This window comes from Pholis gunnellus, assembly GCF_910591455.1.
Source record: "Pholis gunnellus genome assembly, chromosome: 2".
In the NCBI taxonomy this organism is placed as follows: domain Eukaryota; kingdom Metazoa; phylum Chordata; class Actinopteri; order Perciformes; family Pholidae; genus Pholis; species Pholis gunnellus.
This window is the reverse complement of record NC_136536.1, coordinates 9,709,614-9,726,498: the sequence shown is the minus strand read 5'-3', so window position 1 is coordinate 9,726,498 and position 16,885 is coordinate 9,709,614. Positions and strand designations below refer to the sequence as shown.

General features: G+C 42.7%; 1 protein-coding gene across 1 annotated transcript in view; it reads left to right on the top strand.

Moving 5' to 3' along the window:
* plxna2 (plexin A2) overlaps window positions 1–16,885 on the top strand; it is a gene marked incomplete at both ends in the record, with an annotated part of 147,991 nt that overhangs the window by 88,409 nt on the left and 42,697 nt on the right. Inside the window, 6 exons of the mRNA XM_079175089.1 lie at window positions 215–329; window positions 2,409–2,609; window positions 3,286–3,382; window positions 3,736–3,935; window positions 11,676–11,827; window positions 16,056–16,173. Coding sequence (XP_079031215.1) covers window positions 215–329; window positions 2,409–2,609; window positions 3,286–3,382; window positions 3,736–3,935; window positions 11,676–11,827; window positions 16,056–16,173 — 883 coding nt within the window. The remainder of the gene's footprint in view (window positions 1–214; window positions 330–2,408; window positions 2,610–3,285; window positions 3,383–3,735; window positions 3,936–11,675; window positions 11,828–16,055; window positions 16,174–16,885) is intronic.

Genomic DNA, 16,885 nt, shown 5'->3' with positions numbered 1-16,885 from the left:
ATATGTGCAGGGGAGAACTTGGCCCAGCAGCTACAGTATTAGGTGCCGTGCCAACCACAAGGGCACAACAACAGCAGGTGCCCACTTGGGATCTGAACAAATTTCCTCCGTGGTACTTACCTCCTTAACTGCACGTTGTTTTTCCTGACTCTCTTCTTCTGTGTGTGTGTGTGTGTGTGTGTGTGTGTGTGTGTGTGTGTGTGTGTCCATGCAGGTGTCTGTCTTGTGTGAACAGTGCCTTCCGCTGCCACTGGTGCAAGTACCGCAACTTGTGTACCCATGACCCCTCCAGCTGTTCTTTCCAGGAGGGACGAGTCAACGCCTCTGAGGTTGGTGGAACACAAATGTGCACAAACGCCCACACATGCAAATAAGCAAGCTTTCTAGCACAACTTTATCTCTCTCTCTCTCTCTTCCTCTTCCCTCTCTCCTGCACCTTCCCCCATCCTGCCTGCATCCTGCTCTGTGTCAGCCTTAGGGCATATCTTCAGAAAAAAAAAGCCATCTAAGCTCTTCTATTTCCGAATTGGCATTTCTCATTCAGAGCTCTTGTTCTTTGTAGTGGCAATTAACACTCTATTATCTCTGGAGTTATTGAGCTTAGCGCGTCTTAACAATGACACAGGATCACTCTGACCCAGTCAGTCATGTGCGGTAGATACAAAGTGCTTGAAGTATGCCTGTGTGTATGGTTACCGTGCGTCTCTGGCTATGTACTGTACATAGACAGTACTTAGGTATTAGCTGGGGGCTGTTATATGTGTTTTTTTAAACTCATTTACCTGCACTAAAGGAGAAAAAGTGTGTTAATTGCTTCTTTTGGTGGTAAATTACAGGACATACTGCCAGTAGGCATCACTCCTGCAGTCTTTCATCTCTTTATGAATAAAGGACGGCCTCCCTCTCTACGTCTATATGCATTAAGCACCAATAGCATAAAGCAAAAGTGTTGTTATGGGATCAATATATGATTTCATATCTATGATCTAAGAGCACTCAAGATGTATGAATGTGAATAGCTAAAGGCCACCAAGACCAAAGGTTCAGTGTGTGATGCTGCTGTGATAGTTTTCAAATGTTGCTTATTTCACATCATACTGCGAACAGAGTTGACCTCGGGATCGCTGCCTTGCACTGTAAACCACTGAGTACTAATTTAATCATTCTCTTCACCAATTGAGCCGTTTCAAAGCTCCACTCTTGATAATGGGTTGTTCATCAGCTCCGAGCTCTCCAGGGTCACAGGAGTCACTTTTAAATTCTAACTCAAGATGTATTTCCATTTCAGCCGCACTCACTGCACTTCGTACTTACCGTAACACCAAAAGAAGACACCATTTTTCTTCTTCCGTTTTGTTTGCGCAACTGATTACTGAACACTCGCAGTGCAGTTCATATTGCGGTTTTGAGTCATGGATCGGATCAGCAGGAACAAAAGGGGGCAAATATAACTCTTGGAGATAGAGCAGATAGCTATTTCGATCGTCGATGAGCATATCAGATACAGATACAGGTTATTGTGTGTTTTTGTTTTGTTATAAATTCAACTTTTATTTCAGACTCATGAGTCCATATAGCAAAAAAATAAAACAAAAACACAAATACAACAACAATATATAAAATACTATACAATACGAGGACACCAAGACACAGGTGTAGTCATTGCGGTTAAAAAATAGTCACTTGTTAAAAAACATACAGACATTTGTTCCAATGTTTCCAGAAACAAGAAGTATACCGTGTGTCACTTTGTGTTGGATCACTTAAGGCTTTTATAATTACATTTTCTGAGTCATTTAATCGAGTCATCATTATAGATGCAAGTTCTCCAGACATATTTTATTTTCTCCACCATCTCGAAAAATCATTTCCTTCTCGTGGTTATTTGCATAACAACAGACAATTCAAATGATTAGGAAATAAAACACTGTATTTTTATTGATAGAAAAATCCTGGCATTAGTAGTTTTGATTATGTATTATAAGCTGCTTAGTATATTTGTGTTGGAAATTAAAGAGGTCATCATTCCCTCTCTTATTCTACTGTATATTCCTGTGAAAGTATCTCCGTCAAACAACAATATTTAAGTACGTTTCTCACCAAAAACTACATTTCACAAGATTATTAAAACATATCGGTAACAATAAGGTTACAATTTACCTAATGCTCATGTTTACTGAAGAAACTTGATCACATCACTATGGAACTCAATGGAACTTTTGTACGTTAGCTCCAGTACTGCCAACGTTATCTAGCCGTTATTTGTATTTACTGAATATCGGCCGAAAACCTTTATTTCATACTATGATGGTTAAACTATGTAATTAATCCGCGGATCAGCAACGGTCCCTTACACCACTAGTCGGCGCTCACGTGTGCTCCCTTCCCTGTGCTTGTTACACCTCCAGGACTGTCCCCAACTGGTGCGCTCTGGGGAGATTCTCATCCCAGCGGGGGAGGTGAAGCCCATCACCCTGAGGGCAAGGAACCTGCCCCAGCCCCAGTCCGGTCAGCGAGGCTACGAGTGCGTCCTCCACATCCAGGGGGTCAACCACCGAGTCACCGCCCTCCGCTTCAACAGCTCCAGCGTGCAGTGCCAGAACAGCTCGGTAGGTTTGGTGACGCTCGCCCAGATTGTGGCAGATCGGTCATAAATGGTGATGCATGGTTTTCTATCTGTGTACACGTTGTACATTCAGTAAAGAGAGGAATATACTGCACATGTTGATCACATTGGTTATTTCGCTCACTGTTTGAAACGTGTGCCGTAGGCTACCACATTGCGCGTGTGTCTGTATTTGTGTACATGTGCCTGTCATTTCAGAGTAGACACACTAGACGCAGCCATGGTAGTAATTACACTGGAGAGGACTGCAGCAGGGCTCTGCCCTCCAGTCAAGCACGCACAGACTCCTGCAATATATTCCCAGAGGAACTACAGACATACACATTAGGAGCCACAGACAGACACATTTTCTCCCCCTCTCTCTCTCTCTCTCTACACACTCTATACACCCATGCACAATGAAAGTCAGGCTAGAATTAAGGGCACAGGAGGCACTTCAGGACAGCATCTCCAAAGGCCAGGAGGGAAGCTCAAGCCTCGGCTCAGCTGTCCAGTTCCTTGTGGCTTCTCACTTTGTCAGCTCTCTGATGATGAAACTTCGGGGTAACATCTACAAGGGCTCATGGGAATTCAAATTCCTGCTCTATTTTTTTTTTGTCTCTGTTCCACCTTCACCCCATATCTCTGTCTTTTTCTCCCCTCCACGCTTGGGCCTCTAGTATCTGTACGAGGGAATGAAAATCAGTGAGCTGCCTGTGGATTTCTCGGTGGTGTGGAACGGCAACTTCATTATTGATAACCCGGAGAGCATCCAAGGTAAGAATAAAAGACGCTGCTGTCAACATGTGCTGGCAAACAGGATGAAGATGGACAAATCCAACACGCTAGTCTACAGAGTATTCCTAATCTCTCTTTGCTTTAACGTATTGTCTTTTCTCAGCAAAATCTTAAGAGTATGTAAATATTGATATGGTAAGCACATGGTGTATATTAAGATATGTGTTATTGGAGATAAAAGAAAGAAGACATAACCTGTGGGGATATTTCCTACTCATAGCAGACCGACTATATGTTTTCTTCAAATATAGAAAGTCTCTCATAAGACTTGTATAGCTTTCTAAGTTGTTGTGTGTTCACTGTTCATCCACTTTGCCTCCGATATCCCACAGTGCACCTGTACAAGTGTGCAGCCCAGCGGGACAGCTGCGGCACGTGTCTGAAGGCGGAGAGGAAGTTCCAGTGCGGCTGGTGCAGTGGGGAGGGAAGGTGTACTCTGCGGCACCACTGCCCTCCCATCAATCCTTACACCACCCGCTGGCTCAACCTGTCCAGTAAGAATGTCAAGTGCACCAACCCACGCATCGCTGAGGTCAGTACCCATAATCCTCTGTCTGTCCTTCCTGGCTGCCCACACACATTCAGCTCCAATCAATGTGCAATAATCAGCTGCCACTTTCTCGTTCTTCTTAGAGGATCACGAGGCTGAAGGCCTTTACACACTGTGTGTACGTGTTATTAATTAGCACCTCAAAAGCTTTATTTTTAATTGTTGTTTTTGTCAGGAATACTTTGTCACAGAACGCAAATGATGTGGCGAAAAAGCGGCATACTATTTTTTTTGAGGCATCAACCAATAACGTGTTGCGTAACAGGTTAAAGTTGCGCCTGTACCTTTTGAAACAACACAGAGGCTCGGTAGTCTGAACCAAGACAGCACATTTACTCACTCCTTCCAACCAGATCCACTCCCACTGTTCTTACCTTTCACAATTAAAGCCCTAGACATAGTGATATTAGCAGACAAGCATTTCTCATTTTTGTGTCATTTATTGGTCACGCCCCTGGTCTGCTAAGGCCTTGATACTGTAGGACTATATTTAAAATGAGAAAGCTTGTAACAGCTTGATAAGACACAGCGGCGATGCTATTCCATATGCTAGACTTGCACAACTAAAGTGCAGTAAACTCAGATTGCGCTTGATCCTAGTTTGCTTTGAAACAACATTGTGTTCTGAAGAGATGGTAGGACTCTCAACAATGAACTGTCTGAATTGCATTGAGAGGTATTGAATGAGAAGCGGCTCTGCCACTCTGCTCTGTTTTCCTGTAGACCCAGGATGAATGAGAATAAGCCTTGAAGAAGCTCCCCAGGGTGCTGGGTCCACCTAATGCTTGCAGATTTGTCGATGTTCAGTGTCTTTGTGACTCGTCTTTTCTATCTCTTTCTCGAATTGAGAGCATATGTTGTTTGTTTTTGAAAAAAACGTCTCCACCGTGTTTATGAGTATGGTGTGTGCAGGGCTGTGCGATTATGGCCAAAATGACAATCAGAATAGCTTTTTAATCAATGTTGAGATCACGATTAGTTATCACGATTATTCAAAAATATTTTCATTGCACTTTCACATTTTCAATAAACAGAGCCCTGCTTTTGCTTATTTGTTGTGCTGCGTTCAAATCTTTGCAGTCAAAATAAGACTCGAAATAAGGTTCTTCTTCACATGAATTCAGTGTATTTTTTGTTTTGCCCATCTGGTAATACGGTACATTACTTCTCTACGCTGGACTGCAGCAACGGCGGCGTGACAGCTCCCCAAAAGTGAAGCCAAAACATCTCGATCGCCCTCTAGTGGCTTGCTGTTAGTTTAGGAAGCGCTTGAGTTGATAAGCAGCAGAGTTTCTACAAGCGGAGCACGCATTTGAAAATATCACAGTCGATCATGTTCATTTCATTGTAGGAAGCCCAAATTGTGATTGCGATTAATACTTGATTGATATGCAGCCCTCGTATGGCTGTATGTGTTGTGCTCTCAGGTGTACATTCATGTGGTAGTTCTTCTCACCTTCAGGGTTTATCCAAGAGCAAGGGCCCTGACATACACACACACACACACACACACACAGGGCCAGATATATTCAGTTTTATAGGCCTGTCTCCTTGACATCTGCCTTCTCTTTGTGCAGTATGCACAGATGCCTGCTCATAGATTTTATCTTCTTTTGTCTTCTCACAAGGTTATTTCAGACCTTTGAAAGTAACTTTGGCACCAAAGTAAAAACAGGAACCAGATAATACAACCACACAATCAAAAGAAGAAAAAAAAAACACTTTAAAGCTAGATAACAGTTCTAGACAACAGGGAGATGTGTGTGTGATTCACCTTTTCTTTCTCCATGCATTCTCTGAGCGTTCTCAGACATTGCAACCGAGCCAATGGTTGGATGTCCTCCACCTCAGCAACCCCATGGTCATGACCTGGAAGTGCTTATTTGTTTCCCCATAAGTAGGCCTTTGCTTCCTCAGGCCACAGTCTCATCCCGCCTGGTGGGTTTGCTGTCACAGAGGGAGTCAAGCCAGGACGACATACTATTTAATTAGGCTTGGTAACGCACCAGTGCATTGTGGTTAACCTCACCAGACCCCTCTACCTCCACATTGATTCATTTGGCCTCTCATTCCTCCACCGCACACTCCCATCTAACTCCAGCCAATTAAAAAAAGTGAAGTTAACGACTTGGTTAATTGATTTGCTATACTGTATGCAGATTAAGACAGAAAAAGAAGAAAGACATTTTTAAACTCGGCCTCTCTATCCTTCTCCCCGTCTGTTTCTTAACTCCATTGTTCTTTCAGTTTGTCATTGTATGGCACATACTCATCGCCATCCAGAGCGAAATACCTCATTCCCCTCAGTGTTTTTATCAGTGTTATGATCACAATATATGATTACCACTTGCCCACTTCACAAGCATTAAGGGGGAGGAAATAGAAGATTTACTGATATACAGGAAAACTTTACATTTTAACAATGCAAGGAGAGTGTGATGGTGTTTTTCTCTTTATTTGAGGACATGGAAATGCCCAATTTAAATAACTGTAAAAGTTTTGAGTTTTTAAAATGATCATCTGTGAGGCAGGTGCTTTGGCCCATCACATATTAAGGCACAAAGCTGAAGTATGAAATGAGCAATACAAAGAAAAGTACACTTAAACATTAAGCAGCTTTATGCAGTATACATTTTGATTATTGGATCCATTTGTTGTCCAATGACGCATCGATCATTACAACAGTCAGGCAGAAATCCATCATATATCGAAGGCAACAATGCACCATTTGTCCACCTCCAGCAGCGGCAAGGCGTTCTGTTCTGAGCCAGAGATTTCAGCTTGTGTGGGGAAACAAAATCTTACTTTCCACTACAAGACGAAGATCGATGCATCAAGTTTAATGTTGCAGGGGAGCTGTCAAAAGGCATATAGAGAAAAGAGGGTGTTCAACAAAAGAAGTTATTTACACAGAAATATAGCAAAACAACTCCTGACTCATGAGTCAGAGTGTTGCCGAGATTAATCTGTCCTTTGAGTCCCGGGCATGGGTAATGTTAAAACTGTGAATGAGAGCAAGGAGAGGAGGGTTTGATTGGGGCTAAGTGAGGCAACAGAGAGAACAAAGGACAGAGCAGGGGAACTGAACCAAGAAAAGGTGGGAAGAACCAAGGGACGTGTTGGGAGATGGAGCCCCCTGTGGGCTGTCTAAACTTGTGTCTGTTTACAACTGTGGGTGCCAAAAACTCTGCATTAATTTAGACGATTCACATGAGCACGTACTTCAGACACACACAAATGTTCCTCCTGTGCTCTGGCTGTGAAGTCGGCATTCATTTGTGCCGCGCCCTACCCCCTTCGTCTCTCAGTGATTACAGTTTCTTTAAGAAGCAGACATCTCCCTGGTGAGCGGAATTTATTAATAAATTTGGTTTTGATTGTATGCGCCAAAGCCCCCGTCATGAGCTGATTTGTATACATACTAGCACATTAGTATATGTGCCTACCACAAGATAGGCCTTTTGAATAATTAATGTTTCTATTAAGTGCCATGGTGGCTCCCACCATGGGCCATTAATATTGAAGAGATGTAAGCCCCTGCTAACAGCAGAGGGAACGACATCAAATGAAGCTGGGAGTTGGATGGGCATATGAAAGGCAACTTCTCAATAGGCTTTGGCCGTGGCTTCTGTATGAGTTTACAGTATAGTAAAGAGGCTTCCCTGCCTCCCAGTGACAGTGAATATAAACATGTAGCTGTTGCCTTAGGATAGAACAAAGGTAGGATTCCCACGCGGTGTATGCAAGCCTATTGTTGATATTTTGCACACCACAGGGATGGTGGGCCCGTCAGTCAGTATCATCGTACTACTGAACTCTCCTCTCTGCTGTAACCCTGTGAGAGCAGCAGTGCTGTGTGCTTCCCCTCATTAAGCCAGCCGATAGAAGGAAGAACATGTTGCACAGTAAAGTAAGCCTTTAGCCAGACAACATGTGCAGTAAAATGCCAACACATGTCTACGTCTCGCAAGAAGTTAAAGTGGTTTGTTTAAACACAGCGCAAGTGTTCACACGGAGGAAAGCTCAGTCATCCACAAACAGACCCGTTACCCCATCATTCTGTCTGTTTTCTCCTCTATACACACTAAAAACTCCTGTTCATCACGCCCCGTATCTCTTGGCTGACTACAAGACATTTAAGACCCCATAAAGTATTTAGGATGTAGTTTGTTAGGGAACAAGTGATCAGTGGGGTTTTTATCAAGCCCATTAAATGCTACTCACAATTAAATGTGACATGCTCGAATTAGTCTGAGCAGAGTCCAAAAGACAAAGAGATTAGCTGCAAGCTCCTAAATTGTATCCAGTGCTATTTCGTTTCAGAAGCAAAATATCCAGCTATGGAATCTACATCTCAGAGCTTCAAGGATCCTGTTGCAATAAATGTGTATACTAAACAGGGCTACCGCAGATCCTTAAAGTCTCAAAAAGCATTGAATTCATTGGTATACAAATTCTGCCCTAAATGGTATTGAAATGTCTCAAATCAATCATTCAAAAGTCTTAAAAATGCTTACAATTTCTTTTCTTTTTTTGTGACATTGCAATTTCAAATCTTAAAATGTAACCTCACCAGGTCAGGATAGAGCGACTAACAACACGGCCGGAATGCTCAGAGTAGACACACTGTCTGCTAGGTAGCGTCGACATGGGGAAGTGCCAATTCAATGAAAATTGGTTATTCAACCAAGATTTCATGACATGCCTGAAACCTGTACAAGGCAATGTACTGTGTATGAGGCACCGTGTAATTTGAGCAGAAACGTGAAACTGCCAAGCCAACCCGCCATCGTGTAAATTATTTCCCAGTTCTGTTCCGCCACTCCCATCTCCGATACCAGCGGCAGCGCAAGCAAATGCAGGTCTCTGGACAACAATTGGGTGTATCTCTGAAATTGTCCCTAACACTGAGTAATTGATGTCGCTTTCTTTCTTCGATTTTGGTTATTGTAGAGTGGCATTAAAAGAATCTAAAAAAACTCTTGAATCTAACTAGCCTTAAACTGTAAGAAAGGTTGCTAATACAGTAAGAATGCTGAAATAGTGTATTTATCACAGTAGGTGGGGTGATTAAACATTATTAGCTGTGAATTGTCTCGGAGAGTGCCATTCAGCTCGGTCAGCTGCTGCAGTTACAGGGACATGCTAGGCTTGCATAGCCCGAAGGCAGCAGTATTGCTCTCTGCTGTATGTATTGAGTTGAGCCTTGGCTGCATCAGCACAACTTTCCCCACCATTACTTCAGCTGAATAAGTCAACACCACACTGGCAGATAACCCCCAGGCAGTTCACGTTGACGGCCATTTCGCTGCGTCTCCATAGTTTTTCTTTTGCTCAAACTAGCAGATTATCTTCGCAAAGGAGCAACGTTATATTGCCTCTCTTCTCAATTTAGGTCATCTCATCCCTCTTAAGTCTTTCAGTGGTTGTTGCCAAATCCTGCAGAGTGGTTAAAGGAAGTAGTGGTGGTGAAGTGGCCAATACTCTGATCCCCTGAGCTGCAGAAAAAGATCATGCTACAGAAAGCACAAGAGTGGGAGCGGGGAGTGTGATGTGCAGGCTGCCTGGCTGTTTGTTGGGAATTACCCTCTATTGACAGTGTGACAATGCCAGGCGGGCAGCCGCACTGCTCTTAAAAGGATTACACAGAGAGCGTGGCATGGCAGCACTGGGTGGGAATGGGGGAGCAGGAAGGGCGGGAGGGGTGTGCAATGCATGTCCAATGAGGCTTCATCTTCCGCTTCCCTCTGAAAGTCTGTATGTTAAGACAAACAAGCACGCCGGTGCTTAGAGGAGGAGGAGGATGTGTCACCCAGCCCAGGGGGGAGACGAGGTGATGAAAGACAGAAAGCAAAAGAGTGGAAAGAGCTGCAAAGAAGCCGCTGTTGCAGTGAAATATAGACACAAACTCCACCCTTCTAAAGATTATCAGCACATGACTGGAGTGAGTTCCCTCTGGTCTGCAAAGGTCATCAGAATCTGGTTTACAGGCAATCAAACCACACTGTCCTGTACAAGGGAGGTTGCTTTATAGATTTAGTGCCTGTGTTTCGTGTAAGAACTACAGACACAGAGACAAAGAGCAGCACGTCTCTCCCAGCCCGGAGACATCAGTGGCGTGAGTCTTTGAAGTGGTTCTTTTTCTACGATCCACTGATGAAGCAAGGCTCTATCTGCCAATGGGGAGCTCAGTCAAATGGGTTTCATGCATGGATTAAAGCCTTCCTGTGCTTGGTCCACCGTGGGAAGAGCTCCATTTCAGCCTCAAAAGTAGAAGGAGGAGGTCTCCCAAGCTTTTAGCATGCCCGTCTGTGATACAGCGCACTGCCGCCCTGTCACCATACCTGCCTCGCCTGTCATCCATCATGGCTGATAGGACTGAACAGTGGCATCCACGTTCCCTCTCTTGCTCATCCCATTTTCTCTGCCCCATTCTTTCTCTCTGTCCCTTTCTGTTTTCTTCACTCTCTACTTTCCCGCTCCCCTCTTTCTCTCTCTCCCATCTCCCCTCCCCTCTCTCTCTCTCTCTCTTGTTCTCTCTCAGGCCCTTGCATTGCTTATGTAACCATCACTAAGTCTACTCGAATAGCTGCTGCCATCGCCTGACATGGATATATTTAGCCATTATGTTTTTTTTCCCCCCCTCTATACCCTGCATGCCCAAGCAGTGCTAAAAGATTCATGTATTCAGACCCCTCAGGCGGTGCAGTGACACACTTACTTTACATCCAGAGCAATTAATGTCCACTGAATCTAGATTACAATGCCAGCGTCCCACAGGGAAGCCGCAATGCCCTGGTGGGTGTCGGGGGTTGGGAGGGGAGGGTGTACAGCACCACTCCAAGGGTCGGCCTCACGTGGCGCTTTGCGGCTCAGTAAGCGGGCACAACTCTGACTGACTGTTGTTTTTCTTCCCCTTCTGCTTGCATGGGCAGTAATAGCGTATTGATTGTTTACATAGCAGCTCCACGCAGCAAAGGGACCGTCGCCTCCTCCCTGCTGCCCTCCTCTTTCTTACCCCCCCCCCCCCCCTCTCTCCTTTACTTCCCTGTCCACCGAACCTTATTGTCTACTCTCTTGGTCTTTCTTTATCTTTTTCCTCCTCCTCCGCTTCTCCTCTCTTGTTTAAAGGGCTGGATGATGGCCAAGTCGGAGCCTCAACAGGGCTCTGCAGCACAGAAGGCAGTGTGGCACCCTGTGCCAAGGTCATGCTGGGTAGCCATATTGTATTTTATGAGAAGGTGATCTGCACTAAGCATTAATATGGCACCATGTTAGATTTATCATCTATGGGAACAGCAGTAGTTTATGAGCACGGACCTATCCAGAATGTTAAATTAAATGTTAAAGTTGTGATTTGAATTTTACTGGACTTACTATTGTATAGTCTAAAGGAAGGAGTTGTTGCAGAAGTTTTAAAAGTTGTGTGTGTGTATGGATGCCATATTTAGACCAGTGCCATTAGCTAGTGTTGTGATTAGAGCATGCTCCTGGCACAATGACTCATGGCATGTTGTTCTGTGGATGCAGGCGTGGGGAGTGCTCTTAATTGCTTTTACAGCCACCTGGACCGTAAGAGCGTATTTACCCTTGAGCATCCATGGAAACCTGTTTCCATTTATAATATCAAGACAGTTCCATGACTGTTTCATTTCACTTTACAGTCACCAAAAGCGTTTACAAGTTTCTCCGCGACTCATTTTTTTACTGTGTGTTCTGTAGGTGACCCCAGTGGCTGGACCGCCAGAGGGAGGCACACGGGTGACCATCCATGGCACGAACCTTGGTCTGGCCTTCTCGGACATGGTGGGCAACGTGGAGGTGGCCGGGGTGAGGTGCACCCCTATAGAGGATGGATACATCATCGCTGAACAGTAAGCACGAGCATTATTATTTAAAGTTATTAGTTATATGCTGATTAAAAATCAGATGTTTAGAAATACCTTTGGTTATTAAAGGACTTCCTTCAAGTAAAATGAAAGCAGTTGGGAAATTGGGGAATACTTTCTATGACGCCCATGTCTACAATGCATTATAATATTTTTATAATGCATTATGATCTCTCTTATAATGCATTATGATGTGATTCTAATTTACTCTGAGTGGTCATTGTTTGCTTTCAGTGCTTTAACCAAAGAAAAATAATATTTTGTGTGATGTTCTTGCAGAGATTTAATGTTTTTTTTTCACTTTACTTAAATCAAATAATGACCACTAAGAGTATCTTATGATCAAAAATAATACATTTTACATGTGGTAAAATTGTATTATAAGTATGGGGATTATAATACATTAGGATCCTTGCAAAAAAAAGTCAGTGAGCAACCAACAAATATAAAACTTGACCTTGTAAGTCATTATCAAATGCTTTATAATGTGCTCTGGTTAATGTTATAAAGCATTATGAATATTTTTGAGTGCTATAAGCAGATTATAACACATTATAAGTATGTTTAAGATGCATTGTGGACATGGGCGTCCTACAAAGGGCTACTAAAAATTGTTTGCCATACATTGTTCACAATGCAGCATGACCATTTTTAAATTAATATGAATTATCTCAAATAGGAAACTACACAAATTGCTTGCCAAGTCTCCTGATAGGCAATACAGAGCTATGAGACAATAAACAGTCATTTTTACTCACATTAAACTGGAGTTTTAATATAGTGTATGGGGGTGTAGCAGCTAACAAACTCTGATCGATGCTGCTCTACCCAACATCTCTGCCTTAATGAAGTGTGGAGCAGGTCCAGACAATCTGCCGCTGACATTTCTGCTCTCCCCCCTGCAGCACACTAGCCCGGTTCTCTCTCTGTAGCTCATCTAGTCAGCAGCAATCCCACAACAGCTGTGTGTGTTTACTTGTGTTTACCTCCCTAATTGTACCATGCTGTGCATGCATCACGTTAAAGCCTGTCCCGCTCACCCTGAACTAATGAAACGTTGCCCATGCTTCACAACTTGCCCATCTCCCAGAGAGCGAGTAGATTGAGAAACCCAGTGCCTTATGGTTGTTCAACCTCCCCTCCAGGCAAGGATATCACCCACATACTGCTAACTAAGATGCTTTACCCTAAATCTATACATTTGGGGATTTGGTTTCATTACTGAGGGAAATGCAGTGCTTAGTAAAAATATAATAGAACATGGCCACTGTGAACGTTTATTCTCATAGAAATATTGTAGTGTGTTTATGACACACGCTCAAAAATAATCACACTATTACATTTCAGTTAGTTTGAAATTCTCCATTGACTTGGAGTCAGTTAGAGAGTTGTGTAAAGTTTTTAGCTGCACACTGAGGCACAGCTGAAACGCACACTCGTACGCACTCATGTAAACTCACACACAAGCTATCACAGTCATGGCTCTCAGAGGAGACTTTAACCCTAATTCTTTCTTTGGCCTACTTCTGCCCTCAGAAAGAGAACAGCTCAGCACTGCACCGATGCTGTAACACACATACTGTCAGCCTTATAGTGCTGTTACAATACATAGGTCACCACACACTAATCTCTATGAACAGATTCTGCATTATTAGGCAGAATGTGAAGGCAACAGGACAAGATTTAGGTATCTGAAGCGTTCTGGTAGTAGTGTGTGGTATTATCCAATCACGTTTGAGCAGGCTTTGGTTAAATGCAGGTAAACAGTCCACGTGGAGGGCAAAACCGGTGGAGCCGAAATGGAACCCACCGGGAATTTTCTGACAATGATTTCGCTTTTTATTGGTTTATAATGAGCTTGTAAACGTTCTACTTTTGAAACAATCCGGTGGTACACGTCATCTTTCAACTCCAACTCCAGGGTTCCAAGATTTCACACATACATGCACAATCGCTATTGATTAACTATTTCTTTTTGATAATTACATTTTCCCCTTTTGGTGGTATTTGAAAGATGTTAGAATTAATAGCGTGGATGACACACAGTATGTCTTTGTGGTTCCTAGCTCTTCAATGGGCAGTTGTAATTAAAACTCACTATGTGCCACTTGGCTGTAGGGGACAATTTGTCAGCAGTGCACTGATCTGACACCACTTTAATCCAATTAGGGACAAGCTAGGGAATTCATTTATATGGCATATTAAAAAAAAGAAATTGACTGAGCAAAATTAAAAAACTAACCTATGACCCCTTTAGTCTAACTTTGAAGGAGTTGGAGTCCTCGTGATGATGTTTCAAGCTGCACTTTTATTCAGAGCCTTTTGGGGTCATATCGGCTGTAGGTTCGATATGTGCTCGGGATGCACCGATCCCACTTTTTCAGTCCTGATACAAATACCTGGACATCGGGTATCGGCTGATACTGAGTGCTGCTATTTATAAGAAGAATGGTATCAGAAACCAATTTGGCACATTGTCACAGATACTCGATCCAGCTATTTCAGTCAGTATCGGACCGATATCAGATATCGATACCGATATCGGTGCATCTCTATTATATGCGTGTCCTTATCTGACTGTTGCTGTTACTGCTGTTTGTTTTGAGTCACCCGGATGGACTTGACTGGATCGGACAAAAAAAAGTTATTCAGCAGCCAGTATCCTGAGCGCTGAAACTACTCAGCAGCATTTTTCTTTATAGTGGCCAAATTGTGTCCTCATTAGAATTTGGTTTAAATTGGTGTGAAGTAAAGTAACCCTCAGGTTTTACGGACAGAGCAGGTCTCTGGATGGAGACAGAGAGGACACAATTTAATTTTCCATTTTGAAAAGCCAAACCTATTCCCATAAATATGCCACTTCACAAAGGACCAGCATAGTTGGCCTTGAGGTGGGGAAAGCAAGTGAGTGTCTGTATCTCTGAGGCCATGTTAGAAAAAAACATCAGATCTGTCTGTGAGTAAATCCTTCTTTCGCCACTCTCGTCCACATATTTCATCCAACAAAGCTCTGTCATCTGGGTAACATTTTATAATAACCGTCATTATTCAATATTAAATTTATAGTTAATCAAATTTAAGTTGATAGTTTTTTACTGTTAACAAACATTAAAATTATTATTAATAATAATTAATATTATAAACTATATTATGAATGACTTTATATTGTATTATACCTGAAAAAACACTAACAATAATATTCTGATTACATGAGTAAACTATTAACAGTTTATTGTTGCACACACTATAACATTTAATAAAACTCCATTAAGTATTTGTTAATTATTAGCAAAATATTTGCAAACCCTTAAGAAATAATTTGTAAAACATCTATAAATATTACATAGATAGATGGAGCAGAAAGCAATTATAAACCATTGACAAAGTATTACCTATCCATCTAAATATATATAAAAAAAATGGCGTCATCATTAAAAAATACTTAATATAACATGCTATAATGTGTGCAACAAGAAACTGTTGAAGTTACATAAATTATAGCGGTGTTGATAATTAGTTAATATTTCTAATCACCATTCATGAATGATAGTTATTATAAAGCGTCGCCATCACGGGTTGTAATTCAGATGAAACAATATTCTGCCATGTGCCTCGTCACCACCTATCCCATCTCTTTCCATCCTGCGATTGTGTCTTGTACTTTACTACTGCCTGGCACCGCTGATCAATAGACGTCCTCATTTTATTGTGTCATTTGATCTAGTCACCTGCAGCGCTTTGGTCTCACCTGATCACATGGCACGATAAAGCTGTATTGATCATGCTGCGTGATTTACGTTCGATGTACCGCGCTGGCACAGCACCAGAGCGGTCGGGGGGGCCTTGTTGTCGGTGGGAAATTTACTTCACCCAGGTTGGGTGTGCTGTAGTGCCAAGAGAGGAGGAGCACCGGTCTCATTTAAAGACTGTCATCGAGGGGGGTCCTGGTCGATGCCTGGATGTGTCCCGTAATGAAATGAGTGAGACAACAAAAGAAGATTGCGTTGCGAGTGGAAGATGAATCGATATCGAGCAGAGAAGTGTTTTGATTACTTTCTCGCAACTTCTCTCAAGCGTTTAAACCTATCGGCAAGGTCTGCGCTTTAAGTTATATTTTAAGAAAGATTGAGTTCCCTCCAGTCCAGCTGACATTTTCTTTTGTCATCTTTAGTATGTACAGTGATTTTGATGAATTATTTTGTGTCTTTTATAGGATCGTATGCGAGATGGATGCCGCTCCTGCAGACAGTCGACCTGGTCCGGTCCAGCTGTGCGTTGGAGAGTGCAGACCAGAACTCCGGGCTCGCTCCTCGCAACTTTACTCCTTTGTGGTATGACTGGAATAACTCTGTATATGATAAAACATTAGTAAAATGTGCTCTACTCCGTGTGAGACAAACTAAGTGTTACAAAACATGCAGTCAGTTCAATTACCTTGCAAAGTAATTGTTTATGCGCCACAGGCCAATAACGATGTGTGAGTTGCCATGCTTACCGACAGCGTAATTAAGCTGCTCTTTGTGTATGCTTGCTCCTTATTTGGGAAATAACATTCTTCCATAAACAGCACAACGTTTTCCATTAATGATCTCTGCGGCTCTCTGGTGGTGGATGCTCTTTGCTTTTATTGAGATAGGCTCATGAAGCAAAATTAATATTGCATCTTATACAAAACAGTTTTGCAAATCAATATATTCTTTACAACTCACTTGCTGCATAAAGTTCAGCATTGCTTAATGGAGGGGGAAAAAAAGAATAATAATAATCTTGCGGTGCTTTAGGTAAATTCCTTAGGCAATAGCTCGTAGATGAAGTGTGATTGAATGGTTGTGCACGGTCGTAAGAGAGAGAGAGAGAGAGAGAGACATGAACAATCAACTTGCTGAAATGGAAAGCAACGCTCCCCTCAGCAGGTAAACATTATCTACTCCCCATTCTCACAAGTTCGCGCACACATTTCCCCGTTTCTGTCATTGGCTGTCTGCTCAGCCTGCAGCTAACAGATAATCTTTGTTTTGCCATTCGCGCTCGCTCACACCTTCA